The 22,237-nt window shown below is 44.9% G+C and overlaps 1 protein-coding gene across 2 annotated transcripts; it reads left to right on the top strand.

The window, feature by feature from the left end:
* Positions 1-6,830: 6,830 nt before the first annotated feature.
* SYT11 (synaptotagmin 11) lies at positions 6,831-21,858 on the top strand. Of its 2 annotated transcripts, none has more exons than XM_066608895.1 (4): positions 6,831-7,057; positions 13,453-14,243; positions 14,487-14,607; positions 18,469-21,858. In XM_066608895.1, the coding sequence occupies exons 1-4, from the start codon at positions 7,024-7,026 to the stop codon at positions 18,777-18,779; spliced, it is 1,257 nt and encodes a 418-aa protein (XP_066464992.1). In that variant the 5' UTR covers positions 6,831-7,023; the 3' UTR covers positions 18,780-21,858. The 2 variants fall into 2 exon arrangements, with proteins under 2 accessions (XP_066464992.1, XP_066464991.1); XM_066608894.1 differs by having other exon boundaries at positions 6,836-7,057; positions 14,487-14,610.
* Positions 21,859-22,237: the final 379 nt, after the last annotated feature.

Below are 22,237 nucleotides of genomic sequence, written 5' to 3'. Positions count from 1 at the left end.
CCGCAGTATATAGATACAGGAGCGGACCACTATAGATGATGGGACATGGCTGCAGTATATAGATACAGGAGCGGACCACTATAGATGATAGGACATGGCTGCAGTATATATATACAGGAGTGGACCATTATAGATGATGGGACATGGCTGCAGTATATATATACAGGAGCGGACCACTATAGATGATGGGACATGGCTGGAGTATATAGATACAGGAGCGGACCACTATAGATGATGGGACATGGCTGCAGTATATAGATACAGGAGCAGACCACTATAGATGATAGGACATGGCTGCAGGATATAGTAACAGGGTAAGACCACTATAGATGATGGGACATGGCTGCAGTATATAGATACAGGAGCGGACCACTATAGATGATGGGACATGGCTGCAGTATATAGATACAGGAGCGGACCATTATAGATGATGGGACATGGCTGCAGTATATAGATACAGGAGCGGACCACTATAGATGATGGGACATGGCTGCAGTATATAGATACAGGAGCGGACCATTATAGATGATGGGACATGGCTGCAGTATATAGATACAGGAGCGGACCATTATAGATGATGGGACATGGCTGCCGTATATAGATACAGGAGCGGACCATTATAGATGATAGGACATGGCTGCAGTATATAGATACAGGATCAGATCACTATAGATGATGGGACATGGCTGCAGTATATAGATACAGGAGCGGACCATTATAGATGATGGGACATGGCTGCAGTATATAGATACAGGAGCGGACCATTATAGATGATGGGACATGGCTGCAGTATATAGATACAGGAGCGGACCACTATAGATGATAGGGCATGGCTGCAGTATATAGATACAGGAGCGGACCATTATAGATGATAGGACATGGCTGCAGTATATAGATACAGGAGCGGACCATTATAGATGATAGGACATGGCTGCAGTATATAGATACAGGAGCGGACCATTATAGATGATAGGACATGGCTGCAGTATATAGATACAGGAGCGGACCACTATAGATGATGGGACATGGCTGGAGTATATAGATACAGGAGCGGACCACTATAGATGATGGGACATGGCTGCAGTATATAGATACAGGAGCGGACCACTATAGATGATGGGACATGGCTGCAGTATATAGATACAGGAGCGGACCAGTGTAGATGATGGGACATGGCTGCAGTATATAGATACAGGAGCGGACCACTATAGATGATGGGACATGGCTGGAGTATATAGATACAGGAGCGGATCATTATAGATGATAGGACATGGCTGCAGTATATAGATACAGGAGCGGACCACTATAGATGATGGGACATGGCTGCAGTATATAGATACAGGAGCGGACCAGTGTAGATGATGGGACATGGCTGGAGTATATAGATACAGGAGTGGACCACTATAGATGATGGGACATGGCTGCAGTATATAGATACAGGAGCGGACCACTATAGATGATGGGACATGGCTGCAGTATATAGATACAGGAGCGGACCAGTGTAGATGATGGGACATGGCTGCAGTATATAGATACAGGAGCGGACCACTATAGATGATGGGACATGGCTGCAGTATATAGATACAGGAGCGGACCACTATAGATGATGGGACATGGCTGCAGTATATAGATACAGGTCTGGACCACTATAGATGATGGGACATGGCTGGAGTATATAGATACAGGAGCGGACCATTATAGATGATAGGACATGGCTGCAGTATATAGATACAGGAGCGGACCACTATAGATGATGGGACATGGCTGCAGTATATAGATACAGGAGCGGACCAGTGTAGATGATGGGACATGGCTGGAGTATATAGACACAGGAACGGACCACTATAGATGATGGGACATGGCTGCAGTATATAGATACAGGAGCGGACCACTATAGATGATGGGACATGGCTGCAGTATATAGATACAGGGTAAGACCACTATAGATGATGGGACATGGCTGCACTATATAGATACAGGAGCCGACCAGTGTAGATGATGGGACATGGCTGCAGTATGTAGATACAGGAGCGGACCACTATAGATGATGGGACATGGCTGCAGTGTATAGATACAGGAGCGGACCATTATAGATGATGGGACATGGCTGCAGTATATAGATACAGGAGCGGACCACTATAGATGATGGGACATGGCTGGAGTATATAGATACAGGAGCGGACCACTATAGATGATGGGACATGGCTGCAGTATATAGATACAGGAGCGGACCATTATAGATGATGGGACATGGCTGCAGTATATAGATACAGGACCGGACCACTATAGATGATAGGACATGGCTGCAGTATATAGATACAGGAGCGGACCACTATAGATAATGGGACATGGCTGCAGTATATAGATACAGGAGCGGACCACTATAGATGATGGGACATGGCTGCAGTATATAGATACAGGAGCGGACCACTATAGATAATGGGACATGGCTGCAGTATATAGATACAGGAGCGTACCACTATAGATGATAGGACATGGCTGCAGTATATAGATACAGGAGCGGAGCACTATAGATGATGGGACATGGCTGCAGTATATAGATACAGGAGCGGACCACTATAGATAATGGGACATGGCTGCAGTATATAGATACAGGAGCGGACCACTATAGATAATGGGACATGGCTGCAGTATATAGATACAGGAGCGGACCACTATAGATGATGGGACATGGCTGCAGTATATAGATACAGGGGCGGACCAGTGTAGATGATGGTACATGGCTGCAGTATATAGATACAGGAGCGGACCACTATAGATGATGGGACATGGCTGCAGTATATAGATATAGGAGCAGACCATTATAGATGATAGGACATGGCTGCAGTATATAGATACAGGGTAAGACCACTATAGATGATGGGACATGGCTGCAGTATATAGATACAGGAGCGGACCATTATAGATGATGGGACATGGCTGCAGTATATAGATACAGGAGCGGACCACTATAGATGATGGGACATGGCTGCAGTATATAGATACAGGAGCGGACCACTATAGATGATGGGACATGGCTGCAGTATATAGATACAGGAGCGGACCACTATAGATGATGGGACATGGCTGCAGTATATAGATACAGGAGCGGACCACTATAGATGATGGGACATGGCTGCAGTATATAGATACAGGAGCGGACCACTATAGATGATAGGACATGGCTGCAGTATATAGATACAGGAGCGGACCATTATAGATGATGGGACATGGCTGCAGTATATAGATACAGGAGCGGACCACTATAGATGATGGGACATGGCTGCAGTATATAGATACAGGAGCGGACCACTATAGATGATGGGACATGGCTGCAGTATATAGATACAGGAGCGGACCACTATAGATGATGGGACATGGCTGCAGTATATAGATACAGGAGCGGACCACTATAGATGATAGGACATGGCTGCAGTATATAGATACAGGAGCGGACCACTATAGATGATGGGACATGGCTGCAGTATATAGATACAGGAGCGGACCAGTGTAGATGATGGGACATGGCTGCAGTATATAGATACAGGAGCGGACCACTATAGATGATGGGACATGGCTGCAGTATATAGATACAGGAGCGGACCACTATAGATGATAGGACATGGCTGCAGTATATAGATACAGGAGCGGACCATTATAGATGATAGGACATGGCTGCAGTATATAGATACAGGGTAAGACCACTATAGATGATGGGACATGGCTGCACTATATAGATACAGGAGCCGACCAGTGTAGATGATGGGACATGGCTGCAGTATGTAGATACAGGAGCGGACCACTATAGATGATGGGACATGGCTGCAGTGTATAGATACAGGAGCGGACCATTATAGATGATGGGACATGGCTGCAGTATATAGATACAGGAGCGGACCACTATAGATGATGGGACATGGCTGCAGTATATAGATACAGGAGCGGACCACTATAGATGATGGGACATGGCTGCAGTATATAGATACAGGAGCGGACCACTATAGATGATGGGACATGGCTGCAGTATATAGATACAGGAGCGGACCATTATAGATGATGGGACATGGCTGCAGTATATAGATACAGGACCGGACCACTATAGATGATAGGACATGGCTGCAGTATATAGATACAGGAGCGGACCACTATAGATAATGGGACATGGCTGCAGTATATAGATACAGGAGCGGACCACTATAGATGATGGGACATGGCTGCAGTATATAGATACAGGAGCGGACCACTATAGATAATGGGACATGGCTGCAGTATATAGATACAGGACCGGACCACTATAGATGATAGGACATGGCTGCAGTATATAAATACAGGAGCGGACCACTATAGATAATGGGACATGGCTGCAGTATATAGATACAGGAGCGGACCACTATAGATAATGGGACATGGCTGCAGTATATAGATACAGGAGCGGACCACTATAGATGATAGGACATGGCTGCAGTATATAGATACAGGAGCGGAGCACTATAGATGATGGGACATGGCTGCAGTATATAGATACAGGAGCGGACCACTATAGATAATGGGACATGGCTGCAGTATATAGATACAGGAGCGGACCACTATAGATAATGGGACATGGCTGCAGTATATAGATACAGGAGCGGACCACTATAGATGATGGGACATGGCTGCAGTATATAGATACAGGGGCGGACCAGTGTAGATGATGGTACATGGCTGCAGTATATAGATACAGGAGCGGACCACTATAGATGATGGGACATGGCTGCAGTATATAGATATAGGAGCAGACCATTATAGATGATAGGACATGGCTGCAGTATATAGATACAGGGTAAGACCACTATAGATGATGGGACATGGCTGCAGTATATAGATACAGGAGCGGACCACTATAGATGATGGGACATGGCTGCAGTATATAGATACAGGAGCGGACCACTATAGATGATGGGACATGGCTGCAGTATATAGATACAGGAGCGGACCACTATAGATGATGGGACATGGCTGCAGTATATAGATACAGGAGCGGACCACTATAGATGATGGGACATGGCTGCAGTATATAGATACAGGAGCGGACCACTATAGATGATGGGACATGGCTGCAGTATATAGATACAGGAGCGGACCATTATAGATGATAGGACATGGCTGCAGTATATAGATACAGGAGCGGACCACTATAGATGATAGGACATGGCTGCAGTATATAGATACAGGAGCGGACCACTATAGATGATGGGACATGGCTGCAGTATATAGATACAGGAGCGGACCACTATAGATGATAGGACATGGCTGCAGTATATAGATACAGGAGCGGACCACTATAGATGATGGGACATGGCTGCAGTATATAGATACAGGAGCGGACCATTATAGATGATAGGACATGGCTGCAGTATATAGATACAGGAGCGGACCACTATAGATGATGGGACATGGCTGCAGTATATAGATACAGGAGCGGACCACTATAGATGATGGGACATGGCTGCAGTATGTAGATACAGGAGCGGACCATTATAGATGATAGGACATGGCTGCAGTATATAGATACAGGAGCGGACCATTATAGATGATGGGACATGGCTGCAGTATGTAGATACAGGAGCGGACCACTATAGATGATAGGACATGGCTGCAGTATATAGATACAGGAGCGGACCATTATAGATGATGGGACATGGCTGCAGTATATAGATACAGGAGCGGACCACTATAGATGATGGGACATGGCTGCAGTATATAGATACAGGAGCGGACCACTATAGATGATAGGACATGGCTGCAGTATATAGATAGAGGAGCGGACCACTATAGATGATGGGACATGGCTGCAGTATATAGATACAGGAGCGGACCACTATAGATGATGGGACATGACTGCAGTATATAGATACAGGAGCGGACCACTATAGATGATGGGACATGGCTGCAGTATATAGATACAGGAGCGGACCATTATAGATGATGGGACATGGCTGCAGTATATAGATACAGGAGCGGACCACTATAGATGATGGGACATGACTGCAGTATATAGATACAGGAGCGGACCACTATAGATGATGGGACATGGCTGCAGTATATAGATACAGGAGCGGACCACTATAGATGATGGGACATGGCTGGAGTATATAGATACAGGTATGGACCACTATAGATGATGGGACATGACTGCAGTATATAGATACAGGAGCGGACCACTATAGATGATGGGACATGGCTGCAGTATATAGATACAGGAGCGGACCACTATAGATGATGGGACATGGCTGCAGTATATAGATACAGGAGCGGACCACTATAGATGATGGGACATGGCTGCAGTATATAGATACAGGAGCGGACCACTATAGATGATAGGGCATGGCTGCAGTATATAGATACAGGGTAAGACCACTATAGATGATGGGACATGGCTGCAGTATATAGATACAGGAGCGGACCACTATAGGTGATGGGACATGGCTGCAGTATATAGATACAGGAGCGGACCACTATAGATGATGGGTCATGGCTGCAGTATATAGATACAGGAGCGGACCACTATAGATGATGGGACATGGCTGCAGTATATAGATACAGGAGCGGACCATTATAGATGATGGGTCATGGCTCCGGCTGCGCAGCTTACTCTTGGCCGTCATGGAGTTACTGCCCTCCGCTCTGGGGTGACAAGACGGCATTGTGAGGTAGCGACCAATGAGATCTCAGCTCTCGGCTTGTCTCGTGCACGCTCCTAGGAAAGGTGCGATGTGATTGGCTTGTGTGTCTCCGTCTCCTCGTGCACTCGGCTTTCTCCGGAGGCTGGGTGTGGCTGGCCTGTTTGCGGCTCCTCGGACTGTATAGCGAGGAAGGGGCGGGGCAGAAGACTTCGGCTGTTTCCGTCGCCGGGGAGGTGTTGCCGGCTCTCCTCAGGACCAGAGCGCCGCGTCGGCCGCATCTCCGGTCGGCAGCATCCTCTGAGCGGTAACGGCTGGACATGTACTAGCGGCCCCTCCCTGCAGCACACACACGGTCGGCATGGCGGAGATCACCAGCCTCACCCCCAGCTTCGGTAAGCTTAGACGCATGTATTGTACCGGTCTCGGCAGGGATGCTGGCTGTGGCTCCTGAGCACGGCGTGTGGCCCCCGGTGTGAGGAGAGAGTGCGCCCTCGGGCCCTGCACGGCAGTCATCTCCACTGACGTCAGCGGCCTTGTTGTTATGATGACGTCACCAGACCGGGTGCTGCATCTGTGAGAATGACGTGACATGTAAAGCAGGACATGTATGTAGTATTATCACATGTCACCAGCAGAGAGCACGATACGTATGTAGTATTACCACGTCACCAGCAAAGACCGGGACACGTATGTAGTATTATCACATGTCACCAGCAGAGAGAATGACGCGTATGTAGTATTACGACGTCACCAGCAAAGGCCAGGACATGTATGTAGTATTATCACATGTCACCAGCAGAGAGAATGACACGTATGCAGCATCACATGTCACCTGTAGAGAGCATGACACATATGTAGTATTACCACATGTCACCAGCAGAGAGAATGACACGTATGTAGTATTATCACATGTCACCAGCAGAGACTAGAACACGTATGTAGTATTATCACATGTCGCTTGTAGAGAGTATGACACGTATGTAGTATTATCACATGTCACCAGCAGAGACCAAAACACGTATGTAGTATTATCACATGTCACTTGTAGAGAGTATGACACGTATGTAGCATTATCACATGTCACCAGCAAAGAGCAGGACACGTATGTAGTATTATTACGTTACCAGCAGAGACCAGGACATATATGTAGTATTATCACATGTCTCCTGTAGAGAGCATGACACGTATGTAGTATTATCACGTCACCTGTAGAGAGCATGACACGTATGTAGTATTATCACATGTCAACTGTAGAGAGCAGGACACATATGTAGTATTATCGCATGTCACCAGCAGAGAGCATGACACGTATGTAGTATTATCACATGTCACCAGCAGAGTGAATGACACGTATGTAGTATTATCACATGTCACCAGCAGAGAGCAGGACACGTATGTTGTATTATCACATGTCACCAGCAGAGAGCAGAATACGTATGTAGCATTATCACATGTCACCTGTAGAGAGTATGACACGTATGTAGTATTATCACATGTCAACTGCAGAGACCAGGACATGTATGTAGTATTATCACATGTCACCAGCAGAGAGAATGACACGTATGTAGTATTATCACATGTCACCAGCAGAGACCTGAACACGTATGTAGTATTATCACATGTCGCTTGTAGAGAGTATGACACGTATGTAGTATTATCACATGTCACCAGCAGAGACCAAAACACGTATGTAGTATTATCACATGTCACTTGTAGAGAGTATGACACGTATGTAGCATTATCACATGTCACCAGCAAAGAGCAGGACACGTATGTAGTATTATTACGTTACCAGCAGAGACCAGGACATATATGTAGTATTATCACATGTCTCCTGTAGAGAGCATGACACGTATGGAGTATTATCACATGTCACCTGTAGAGAGCATGACACGTATGTAGTATTATCACATGTCAACTGTAGAGAGCATGACACGTATGTAGTATTATCGCATGTCACCAGCAGAGAGCATGATACGTATGTAGTATTATCACATGTCACCAGCAGAGTGAATGACACGTATGTAGTATTATCACATGTCACCAGCAGAGAGCAGGACACGTATGTTGTATTATCACATGTCACCAGCAGAGAGCAGAATACGTATGTAGCATTATCACATGTCACCTGTAGAGAGCATGACACATATGTAGTATTATCACATGTCAACTGTAGAGAGCAGGACATGTATGTAGTATTATCACATGTCACCTGTAGAGAGTATGACACGTATGTAGTATTATCACATGTCAACTGTAGAGAGCAGGACACGTATGTAGTATTATCACATGTCACCAGCAGAGAGCAGGATACGTATGTAGTATGTATCACATGTCGACTGTAGGGAGCACGACACGTACATAGTATGTGGCAGATGTCACCTGTAGAGAGCAGGACATGTATGTAGAATGTATCACAAGTCACCAGCAGAGAGCAGGACATATGCGTATTATCTATCACATGTCATCTGTAGAGAGCAGGACATGTATATATTACATGTCACCTGTAGGGTGCAGGACACGTATGTAGTATGTGGTAGATGTCGCCTGTAGGGAGTAGATCATGCATGTAGAGAGCAAGACACATGTGTAGTTTGAATTTTATGTCACCTGTAGTGAGCAGGACACGTATGTCTTATGAGGTGTCACCTGTAGAAAGCAGGACAGACATGTAGTGTGTATCAGTTCTCACCTGTAGGGTGGACACCCACCTGTGATTGTCAATGGGCCTTTTAATGTTAAAAACACATCACAAGTTTGTGCTTCCCTGCGATTTTTGTGCGATGCGTTTTTAACATTAGAAAGTCGCATTGACAATCACGGGAAAAAAACACGCAAGAAAAACGCAAGTGGGTGTTCACCCGTAAAGAGCAGGATACATATGTACTATGCATCAGATGTCGCATGTAGAAAGTAGGACGCATATGTAGTATGTAATATTAGCTGTAATCTGTAAAAAAGCAGAACAGAGATGTAGTACATATCAGATGTCATGTGTGTAGGACAGGACACACATGTAGTATGTATCAGGAGATGCCATCTCTAGAAAGCAGGATACTTATGAATCAGATGTCACATGTCCAGAATAGGACACACATGTATGCAGATGTCCCTTGTAGAGAATATGAGATGTATGTAGTATATATCAGATGTCTCATGTAGGGAGCAGGACGCATGTATCATGTCACATACACGGGGCATTTCTAAGCCTGAAGTAGAACCCTGCGTTGGTTCGGAAGCTCGCTATTATTACATCATGTATTTTTGTTCGCCATTAAAAGGTATAATATCTACAAGATTACGTGGTTTCTCTTGCTGGGAACAATCACATGTACAGGGCATGATACACATGTGCTATGTATCAGAAAATTTCACCTGTAGAGAGTAGGGCATGTATATAATACGTATCACATCTAGAGAGCAGGACATACATGTATAGGTTGTCACATATACAGAGTAGGACACACATGTGCTATGTATCAGGAGATGTCACCTATAGAGAACAGAACGAACATGTACTATGTATCATATAGCTCATGTAGAAAACAAGATATATATCTAATATGTATCTGGAAATTTAACATGTATAGAGCAGGAGATATTTGTAATATGTATCAGATGTCACAGAGAAGAGGGCAAATATATAGTACTAGCTGATATACCTGGCTTCGCCCGAGTTAATTTGGTACTGGTGTTTATTTGGTGTTCACACGGAAAATCTTATGAAGTCGTGGTTACTTTAGAGATACCGGAAAAACATATGTTCACCATTTAAAATCTTAGATGTAGACAGCAGGACACATATGTATTAGGAGATGTCACATATAGAGAGCAGGAGATGTATGTATCAGATATCATATGTAGAGAACGGGACGCACATGCCATATATTTCAGGAGGAGTCACATATACAGTTGGAGAGGTATGAAGTCATGTGTAAAGAACAAAACCCGTATGTAGTATACATCAGATGTCATGTAGAGAAGGAAAGGTATGTAATATGCATCAGGAGATGTTATGCATAAAGTGCAGGACACTTATGTAGTATGTATCAGATGTCACGTGTACAGAACATCAATTGCATGCAGTATGTATTAGGAGTTGTCACCTGTAGAGAGCAGGACATGCATGCAGTATTTATCATATGTCTCTTGTAGTGAACAGGAGATATATCTTATATGTATCAGAAGATTTAACATGTATAGAGCAGGACATGTATGTGATATGTAGATGTTACTTGCAGAGAGCAGTACACATATGTAGTATGTATCAGGAGATGTTACATGTAGAGTGCAGGAGATGTATGTATCAGAAATTGTCATCTGTAGAAAGCAGGACACGTATTTTATATGTATGAGGAGATTTCACCTGTATAGAGCAGGGCACGTATGTAGTATGTATCAGATGTTACATATATAGAAGAGTAGATGTATGTAATAGGTATGAAGAGATGTCACATCTAGGGAACAGGATATGTATGTAATATATTCTGTAGTAAGAGATGTCACATGGATAAAATAATACATGTATGTAGCAAGCATTGGCGTATGCAGAGAGCAGGACATGTATGTACGGGTATCAGGAGATGTTGCACGAAAAGAGCAGGAAATGTACGTACCGTATACCAGGAGATGTCACATGTAGAAAGCAGAACATATATGTACTGTGTATCAGAAGATGTCAGGTTGGTTTCACATTTGCGTGAGAACCTCCAACTGAAAATTATGTAGTATGTCGTAGATGTGACCTGGAGAGAGCAGGACACATATGTAGAATGTATCAAGGGATGTCACCTGTAGAAAGCAGGACATATATATAATATGTATCAGGAGGTATCACCTGGAGAGAGCAGGGCACGTATGTAAAATGCATGAAGATGCCACCTGTAGAAAGGAGGACATGTATATAGTATGTATCAGGAGGTGTCACCTGGAGAGAGCAGGAAACAGATGTAGAATGCATCAAGGTGTAACCTGTAGAAAGGAGGACACGTATATAGTATGTCTCAGGAGATGTCACCTAGATAGAGCAGAGCACGTATGTAGAATGTATTAAGAGTAGAGATGAGCGAGCGTACTCGGCCACGCCCCTTTTTCGCCCGAGCGCCGCGATTTTCGAGTACTTCCGTACTCGGGCGAAAAGATTCGGGGGGCGCCGTGGGTGAGTGGGGGGTTGCAGCGGGGAGTGGGGGGGGGGGGGAGAGGGAGAGAGAGAGGGCTCCCCCCTGTTCCCCGCTGCTACCCCCCGCTCCGCCACGCCTCCCCCCGCCTCCCGGCTCCCCCCGAATCTTTTCACCCGAGTACGGAAGTACTCGAAAATCGCGGTGCTCGATCGAGTAATTACTCGAAACGAGTAGGTTAGCTCATCTCTAATTAAGAGATGTTATCTATACAAAACAGGACACATATTGGATGGAGCGCTAGCCAATCACAGCCGGCACTCGATGAACCAATCACACCCATTCAGTGATGTCATTCACTGAATGGCTGTGAATGATCCAGCGCCCGCTGTGATTGGCTGGCGCTTGATCCAATCATAGCTCTCACTTGCTGAAGCCACGGGAATTCAAAGCACCGTTTACCAGAGAGAGAATCCTCTGACTGCGTGGAGAATTACACAGCAGCCTGTATGTAGAATATATCAAGGTGCCACCTGTAGAACGCAGGACACTTATATAGTATGTATCAGCAGATGTCACCTGGAGAGAGCAGGACACGTATGTAGAATGTATTAGGGGTTATCACCTGTAGAAAGCAGGACACGTATATAATATGTATCAGGAGACGTTACGTGGAGAGAGCAGGAAACGTATGTAGAATGTATCAGGGGCTATCACCTGTAGAAAGCAGGACACGTATATAATATGTATCAGGAGACGTTACGTGGACAGAGCAGGAAACGTATGTAGAATGTATCAGGGGCTATCACCTGTAGAAAGCAGGACATGTATACAGTATTATCAGGAGATGTCACTTGGAGAGAGCAGGACACATATATAGTAGGTATTAGGAGATGCCACCTGGATAGAGCACAACACGTATGTTGAATGTATCAAGTGATGTCACTTATAGAAAGCTGGACACGTATGTAGAATGCATCAAGAGGTATCACCTGGAGAGAGCAGGACACGTATGTAGAATGTATTAAGAGATGTCACCTGGAGAGAGCAGGACACTTAAATAGTATGTATCAGGAGATGTCACCTGAAAAAAGCAGGACATGTGTGTAGAATGTATCAAAATCTATCACCTATAGAAAGCAGGACACATATATAGTATGTATCAGGAGATGACACCTGGAAAGAGCAGGGGACGTATGTAGAATGTATTAAGAGATGCTACCTGTAGAATGCCGGACACGTATGTAGAATGTATCAAGAGATATCACCTGTAGAAAGCAGGACACATATACAATATGTATCAGGAGATGTCAATTGGAAACAGCAGGACACGTATGTAGAATGTATCAAGGGATATCACCTGTAGAAGGCAGGACACTTATATAGTATGTATCAGGTGATGACACCTGGAAAGAGCAGGACACGTATGTAGAATGTATCAAGAGATGTCACCCGTAATAAGCAGGACACATATATAGTATGTATCAGGAGATGTAATCTGGAGAGAGCAGGACACGTATGTAGAATGTATCAAGGGATATCACCTGTAGATGGCAGAACACATATATAGTATGTATCAGGAGATGACACTTGGAAAGAGCAGGGCAGGTATGTAGAATGTATTAAGGGATTTTACATGTGTGAATGATGTCTTCTGGTCTCTTCCTTAGATATGTCACCGATCACGGCAGGGTTCATTGGAGCCGCTGTTTTGGTGGTTTCTGTCTCAGTGGCGGTCTTTTTCTGGAGTTGCTGTCACAACCGAGCAGAAAAGAAATATAAGAACCCCCCCTACAAGTTCATCCACATGCTAAAGGGGATCAGTATCTACCCCGAGACTCTCAGCAACAAAAAGAAGACTTTCCGTGTCCGCAGAGACAAGCCTCACAGAGATGGCGACAGCGCTGAGGCGGGTCTGATGGGGTCTGAGAAAGGTCCAAATGGCCTGGCCACCGCCGTAAACCAGCTGCCCATTAAACTAAACTACGGCGAGGAAGTGAGCCCAAGTCTAAGCACGACCTCCAGTGGAAGCAAGATGTCATCTCCATCATCTCCAGAAGAGGAAGTCCCACTGGGGTTGCTGACCATCTCTGTGGATTACAACTTTCCAAAAAAAGCTTTGGTGGTGACCATACAAGAAGCTCACGGTCTCCCGGTGATGGATGAACACTCTCAAGGCTCTGATCCCTACATCAAAATGACCATTCTGCCAGACAAGAAGCATCGGGTGAAGACGCGTGTCTTACGAAAGACTTTGGACCCCGTGTTTGATGAGACCTTCACTTTCTACGGCATCCCATATAGTCAGCTCCAGGACTTGGTGCTTCACTTTCTAGTGTTGAGCTTTGACCGTTTCTCGCGAGATGATGTGATCGGGGAAGTGATGGTACCGCTATCAGGGGTTGATCCCAGCACCGGGAGAGTGCAGATAACCAGGGACATTGTGAGGAGAAACATCCAGGTGAATCCCTCTTGATTAGTAGGTGGTATGTAGAGTGTTTGGCTGCATGTGTTACCCTCCCTGAGCCCTGGGTGTATGGCAATCTCGCTACAAGCCGTCTAACATATTATGATGGAACCAGATGAGGATGTACAGTAGTGGACAGTCTGATGACTAGTGGTCAGCATGTATTGACGTCATTATGAATGCACTTCATGTAGAGTTAATCCTGCCTACGTGATAACATCTTTCCTTTTGTCACAGAAATGTGTCAGCCGTGGTGAACTGCAGGTGTCATTATCTTATCAGCCGGTGGCACAAAGAATGACAGTCGTGGTGTTGAAAGCAAAACACCTGCCGAGAATGGATATCACCGGCCTGTCAGGTAGCAGCTATTTATCTACCACGGAATCCTTGCAATGTGTACATCATACCCACCCTGACACCCTCTATAGCTCTCTCTCATCAGTCTCCAGCCTCTACAACTCTCTTCTCATTTTGTCCTCCTCTCTTATCAGTCTCCAGCTTAAATAGATCTCTTCTAACATTAGTGTTCAGCCTCTAAAGATCTCCTCTTCTATCCTTTCTCATTAGTCTTCATCTTCTATAGATCTCCCAATCTTCCGTCCTCCTTTTTAATCAGTGCCTAGCCTCTATAGATCTCCTATTCTTCTTATTCTTCTGTCCTCTCCAGATCTCTTCTATCATTAATGTTTGGCCCTTTATAGATAGAATTATAGAATGATAGAGTTGGAAGGGACCTCCAGGGTCATCGGGTCCAACCCCCTGCTCAATGCAGGATTCCCTAAATCATCCCAGACAGATATTTGTCCAGCCTTTGTTTAAACACTTCCATTGAAGGAGAACTCACCACCTCCCATGGTAACCTGTTCCACTCATTGATCCCCTCACTGTCTAATATCTAATCTGTGTCTCCTCCCTTTCAGTTCCATCCTATTGCTTGAAGTCTTTCCTTGTGCAAATGAGAATAGGGCTGATCCCTCTGCACTGTGACAGCCCTTCAGATATTCGTAGACAGCTATTAAGTCTCCTCTCAGCCTTCTTTTTTGCAAGCTAAACATTCCCATATCCTTTAACCGTTCCTCATAGGATATGATTTGCAGACCGCTCACCATTTTGGTAACTCCTCTCTGAACTTGCTCCAGTTTGCCTATGTCTTTTTAAAGTGGGGAGCCCAGAACTGGACACAGTATTTCAGATGAGGTCTGACTAAAGAACAGTAGAGGGGGATAATGACCTCACGTGATCTAGACTCTATGCTTCTCTTAATACATCCCAAAATTTTGTTTGCCTCTTTGGCTGCTGCATCACATTATTGACTCATGTTTAGTCTATGATCTATTAGTATACCCAAGTCTTTTTCACATATGCTGCTTAGTTCAATTACTCCAATTCTGTATGTGCTTTTTTCATTCTTCTTGCCCAGATGTAGGACTTTGCATTTCTTGTTATAAACCCATGCTGGCTCTGGTTAATTACTCCATTTTTATCCAAGTACTTGCATACATGCTGTTTAATAATTTGTCCCGGTATAGAAGTCAGGCTCACAGGCCTGTAGTTTCCTGGATCCACCTTCTTTCCTTTTTTGAAAATAGGGACAACATTTGCCCTTTTCCAATCTTTTGGGACTTCTCTTGTTCTCCAGTAATTTTCATAGATTATGGCAAGTGTTTCAGCAATTACCTCTGCTGCTTCCTTTTGTATCCTAGGATGTAATTCATCTGGACCCTGAGACTTGAATTCATGTAAGTTAGCTAAGTGTTCCTCACCATTTCTCTGCTTATAGATAGCCTGCATTCTTTTATTCCCCCAATAGCACAGAGAAGATCAGTTGATGTTTCATCTACTTTCTGAGAGAAAACAAATAAAAATAGGAATTTAAAAGTTCGGTCTTCCCAACATAATTCTTGACCAATTCACCATTTTCTTCTTGTAAGCATCCAATAGCATCTTTACTTTTTTTTTTTGCTTTTGACATACCCCCAAAATCCTTTTTAATTGCTTTTGGCCTCTGTTACAAGCCTCAATTCATTATTAGCTTTAGCATTTCTGACACTTGCCCTACAGTTTCTGCAGACCGCATTATATTCTTCTTTAGATATTCCCCCCTCTTTCCATTTGATAAACATATTTTTCTTCCTTTTTAACATGTGTGCAAATTCTGTGTTCCTCCATCCTGGTCTCCTGAAATGCTTTCCATTTTTCCTTCTTTTAGGGATTGTTAATAGGGATGAGCGAGTATACTCGCTAAGGCACTACTCGCTCGAGTAATGTGCCTTAGTTGAGTATCTCCCCGCTCGTCCCTAAAGATTCGGGGGCCGCCGCAGCTGACAGGTGAGTTGCGGCGGGGAGCAGGGGAGAGCGGGCGGGAGAGAGAGAACTCCCCTCCGTTCCCCCGCAGCTCCCCGCCCCGCGCCTGCCCCCGAATCTTTAGGGACGAGCGGGGAGATACTCGGCTAAGGCACATTACTCGAGCGAGTAGTGCCTTAGCGAGTATACTCGCTCATCCCTAATTGTTAACGATTGTACTTTGAGAATCTCATTTCGCAATATTTCCCAACCTTCTTAGACATTTCTTTCTCGCAAGAACATCTAGCCATTGAATTCTTTCTGAGTTCATTAAAATCTGCCTTTCTGAAGTCAAACCTTGAGGTCTGAGTCTTCCCAGGTCTTCTTCCCCTTGTTATCCAAAATTCAAGGGTAGCATGATCACTGCCTCCTAAGGTCCCAGCCACCCTTACTTCCTCAACCATTTCATCCCTGTTGGTGAGAATTAGCTCCAAGATAGCAGATCCCATTGTTTTCTCTTCTACCTTTTGGAAGATAAAGTTGTCAGCAAGAGCCGATAAGAATGTGTTGGATCCATTACTTTTACCTGAGAGAGATTCCCAACAAATGTCTGGATGGGTAAAATCTCCCATGATCACTATGTTGTGCCTTTTGGAGAGCTTGGCCATCTGATGTAGAAAGAGTTCATCCATATCTTCTGCTTGTCCAGGTGGCCTATAGTAAATGCCTACAATGGTGTCCTTTATCAGACTCTGCTCTTTATTTTCTCCTGTTCACTTCTCTCATCAGTGTCTCCTCTCTATAGATCTTCTCTTGTATAATCAGTCTCCAGCCTTTACAGATCTTCTCTTCTCCTATGCGTCTCTCAAATCAGTGCCCAGCCTCTATAGAACTCTTCTTCTGTGTTCTCATTAGTCTCCAGCCAGTATAGATCTCTTCTTATCATCAGTGTTTAGCCTCTACAGATCTTCTCTTCTCCTGTCCTCCCTCTAATCAGTGCCCGGCCGCTATAGATCTTTTCTTCTGTCCTCTCTCATCAGTCTCTAGCCTCTAGAGAGCTCTTCTATCATCACTTTCTGGTCTTAATAGACTTCTTCAACTCCTGTGCTTTCCCATCAGTCTCCATCCTCTCTAGATCTCTTTGCTTTCCCATCAGTCTCCATCCTCTCTAGATCTCTTCTGCTTTCCCATCAGTCTCCATCCTCTCTAGATCTCTTCTGCTTTCCCATCAGTCTCCATCCTCTCTAGATCTCTTTGCTTTCCCATCAGTCTCCATCCTCTCTAGATCTCTTTGCTTTCCCATCAGTCTCCATCCTCTCTAGATCTCTTTGCTTTCCCATCAGTCTCCATCCTCTCTAGATCTCTTCTGCTTTCCCATCAGTCTCCATCCTCTCTAGATCTCTTTGCTTTCCTATCAGTCTCCATCCTCTCTAGATCTCTTTGCTTTCCCATCAGTCTCCATCCTCTCTAGATCTCTTCTGCTTTCCCATCAGTCTCCATCCTCTCTAGATCTCTTTGCTTTCCCATCAGTCTCCATCCTCTCTAGATCTCTTTGCTTTCCCATCAGTCTCCATCCTCTCTAGATCTCTTCTGCTTTCCCATCAGTCTCCATCCTCTCTAGATCTCTTTGCTTTCCCATCAGTCTCCATCCTCTCTAGACATCTTCTTTTTTCCCATCAATCTCCATCCTCTCCAGACCTCTTCCTCATTCCTTTCCCATCAGTTTTTGTCCTCTGTAGACTTCTTCTTGTGTCTTATCAGTCTTCGCTCTCAGTAGATCTCTTCTTTTTCTGTCCTTTCCTATCAGTCTTCATTAATTGTAACTTACAATAGAAAGAAAACACTGATGTTTGTGCGGTGAATCACTAGTTAATTCCTAGACATCTCCAAGTTGATTGGACAGTGTAACGTGTGAGTTTTGTTTTTTCTTCCACAGACCCCTACGTCAAAGTCAATGTATATTTTGGTCGAAAGCGAATTGCAAAAAAGAAGACTCATGTGAAAAAATGCACGCTCAGCCCGGTCTTCAACGAGTCCTTCATCTATGACATTCCCATAGACCTGTTGCCGGACATCAGCATTGAATTCCTTGTCATCGACTTTGATCGCACCACCAAGAACCAGGTGGTGGGCCGGCTAATCTTAGGGGCGCACAGTGTAACGGCTAACGGCATTGAACATTGGCGGGAGGTCTGCGATAACCCTCGCAAGCTGATTGCCAAGTGGCACAGCTTGAGTGAGTACTAGGGGCTTCTTGTCACGTTCAGGCAATTTAGCAGGGTGAAAGAGATAACACTGGTCATAGTGATGGGAAGAGTGCTGGAACTAGATGGGCTGGAGAGATCCATTTTTTGTGTTATCCTGTTTAACCCTCCAGTGACCAAGGCACCTGTTACATATTGTACTTTAGGTCTGCCGAATTCTGAAGGTGTTAGCCTCGTTTTAGTGGTAGATCAATCTTTTTAGGCAGTCAGTGCTGATGTTTTGCAGGACACTATAATACTACGTACTAAACCACACAGTAACACATCTCTATACTATATAAATATATATAGAGTATAACCCTTTGTTTGCATGTTTATGACAGACACTTGTCTCCGCTGTCTCTCTCTAGAAGCCCTGTGCATGCGAGATCCACGTTCCTAACTCTTGGTGATGAGGGTCCGTTGCAGTTGCACAAGTCCAGTTGTGTGTATGAAGAGCCTGTGAATTTGGCAGTTCTGTGGCTCTTGTGTCATCTGTTATTATGATGGTTGAATCTTTACCCATCGTCTTCTGCTCCATGAGGCTCCTGGGAGCTGCTGATGCCATGATGTGTCTAAGCTGCAGGCTCATTTCTCCCAGACCCTGGGTCCAGCCCAGAAAAACATGCCATTGCACTGACCTAAATCCCTGTGCATCAAGTCGTTAATATCTGACCGTGTACTTGGCTCCAGGATAGACCTCCATTATCTATTCTGCTTGAAGATATTCCTGGGCTGTTTGTACGGTTGTCACCAGTGTGGACTGGATGTTGTAAAGTTGGAGAGGTGTAGTATATGCCCAGATAAATGCGCCCCCATCGGGGAGAGCAGGCAGTGAATAGGACCCGAGGAAATAGAGATGGACATGTGTGATGGCTGCCCTCCCGCTGCTTCTATCTGCTGTATATACACCCAGCTTCTCTCTTACCCCAGTAAACATCAGAGCAGGATACCTGCCGTCCCACAGCCATCTTGTATGACGGCAGAAAGGAGATGCAGGTGTGCCCTATAGTTTGTTTCATAGCAGTCAGTGTATAAGATGAACCCTCCCGCTGGCCAAAAACAAAGGACATAAGCAAGCTATCAGAAACAGCAGATTATTGGTCAGTCTGTATGTACAGTCAGGAGGCCGATGTCACCGGTCTCATGGCATTGGCTTCTTCTGTCACCATGCTGTATGAAATGGCTCTAGTTCTTTGAAGCTTTGGTAGGCTATTGATCCTCAAAAGGGACATGAGGCTTTTTCAGCACTCTTATGGACTTGGTCGTACCATCGCTGTGCTCCTCAGTCCTCTCTTACAGGAAGGACCCATATGTAATGTACGTTCCCTGGTAATCATAATGCATATTTTCTCACGATCCCTTCTATAACCTCTAGTAGCCCCATAAGACAAGGCTCAGGTCTATTACACCTTATGTAGGACTGGAGGTGCCGTAATACTTTTTACTCTGTATATGATTTAAGGGTGTAATATGATACAGACCTCAGAGGTACAAGGCTCTCGTTTGCCCCAGATCCGTATAAAAGGCTCGGATATCCTATATAAAAACTCAGATCCCTCCCATCTGTCCATAGGTTCCGATCCTCATATAAAGGGCTCAGATTCGCTATATAAATGGTTAGGATCCCTTCCTACTCTGTCATTAAACTCGAATCGTCTATATCAAAGGCTCAGATCCCGTCACACTCCGTCATTAAACTCATATCAAACTACTAACAACCACTTTTCAGTTTATGAGTGCTTCTCATGCTCCGCCCCCTGGTGACATCATCGAACGTCCTACAACATATACAAAAAACAGAGCCTGACCAACAGAGCAACAACACAGTTAGGGCTCTTGAAAAGGGAAGGATAAAAATAACAAAATGAGAATACAACTAAGCCGGTATCTCAGACACAACTCAGCGGTACTGACAGAAGACACCGACTTACCCCCACCACAGAGCTTCGGTGAGCTAAAGGACCTGCGGTGATGTCACTGCTGTGGGGGGAGCCAAGCTGTGTTTGTCTTGTGTGAGGAGCAAGATGGATGTAGTAGAGCTGTGTGTGTGATGTGATGGGTCAGGATGGATGTTATAGAGCTGTGTGTGATGTTTGGGGTCAGGATGGATGTAGTAGAGCTGTGTGTGATGTGTGGCGTCAGGGTGGATGTAGTAGAGCTGTGTGTGATGTTTGGGGTCAGGATGGATGTATGATGTAACAGAGCTGTGTGGGGATCATAATAGATGCACGATGTAGCAGAGCTGTGTGTGTTATGTGTGGGGATCAGAATGGGTGTACCATGTAACACAGCTGTGTGGTGCACTGTGCCACCAGAAACACTGGTACTATAATTTCCTAATAATTACTAGTCCTCTATATAAAAGGCTCAGATCCCTCCCATCTGTACATAGGCTCAGATACCCATATAAAAGATTAGGATCCCTCCCCACTCCACCATTATGACCAGATCCCCTAAGTAAAAGTCTTGGATTCCTCCCCACTCCATCATTAGGCTCAGATACCGTATATAAAAGGTTAGGATCCCTCCAAACTCCGTCATTAGACCCAGATCCTCTATATAAAAATCTTGAATTCCTTCCCACTCTGTCATTAGGCTCAGATCCCGTATATTAATAGCTCGGCTCCCTATGTACTCTGTCATTGGGATGAGATTGCTTGTTTAAAAGACTCAGATCCCCTATATAAAAGGCCCAGATCACTATGTAGTCTGTCATTAGGTCTGGATCCCTCTAATGTTTTAGACTCAAACCTCTGTAATCTAGGCTCTGACTCTATAATCTCGTATATAGCTGCTTTCTATTTGCTCTATGTTATCGGGGCTCCTTGAGCTGTTTTTTGGCTCAGACCCATATTGTACACCATGACCTGGGGGATGATGATGATGACGATGATGAAGAAGAAGTTTATGTTCCAGTGTGTGCTCTCCGTGAGGTCAGTAGACCCTGCATATGACCTCGCTCTGTGTGTCACCAGTGCTATGTGACCCTGCATACAGCAACGCGCTGCTATCTTACTACTCTGTAACGCTATCTTGTATCTTGGGTTTGTTAACACAAAATAAAGACTGATTCACTGGAACTGTGTGATGTGTGATCTGTCCAGGGGGAACTGTGTGATGTGTGATCTCTCCAGGGGCAGCATCACCCTCCAGCCATCACATGTGATCTGTCCAGGGAAAGCGTCACCCTCTGGCCATCACATGTGATCTGTCCAGGGGCAGCGTCACTCTCCGGCCATCACATGATCTGTCCTGGGGCAGCGTCACCCTCCGGCTATCACATGATCTGTCCAGGGGAAGAGTCACCCTCCGGCCATCACAGTGACAGTGACCTGGGACCAAGTAATGGGAATGGGGGTTGAGCGGGGTGGAGGGGTTAGTACAGTTAGAACTGACAACAACTAATAGGACCATAAATAGCATAATGAATACAAAGAATAGCAACAACCGTATAAATTG

Source organism: Eleutherodactylus coqui, chromosome 6, assembly GCF_035609145.1.
Source record: "Eleutherodactylus coqui strain aEleCoq1 chromosome 6, aEleCoq1.hap1, whole genome shotgun sequence".
Classification (NCBI taxonomy): domain Eukaryota; kingdom Metazoa; phylum Chordata; class Amphibia; order Anura; family Eleutherodactylidae; genus Eleutherodactylus; species Eleutherodactylus coqui.
This window is presented reverse-complemented; position numbering and strand designations above follow the sequence as displayed.

Bases quoted from the DNA above. Each gene is read 5' to 3' on its own strand.
- SYT11 (XM_066608894.1), top strand. From the start codon at position 7,024: ATGGCGGAGATCACCAGCCTCACCCCCAGCTTCG. The intron at 7,058-13,452 runs GTAAGCTTAGAC...TCTCTTCCTTAG, and splicing joins CAGCCTCACCCCCAGCTTCG to ATATGTCACCGATCACGGCA. The intron at 14,611-18,468 runs GCAGCTATTTAT...TTTCTTCCACAG, and splicing joins TATCACCGGCCTGTCAGGTA to ACCCCTACGTCAAAGTCAAT.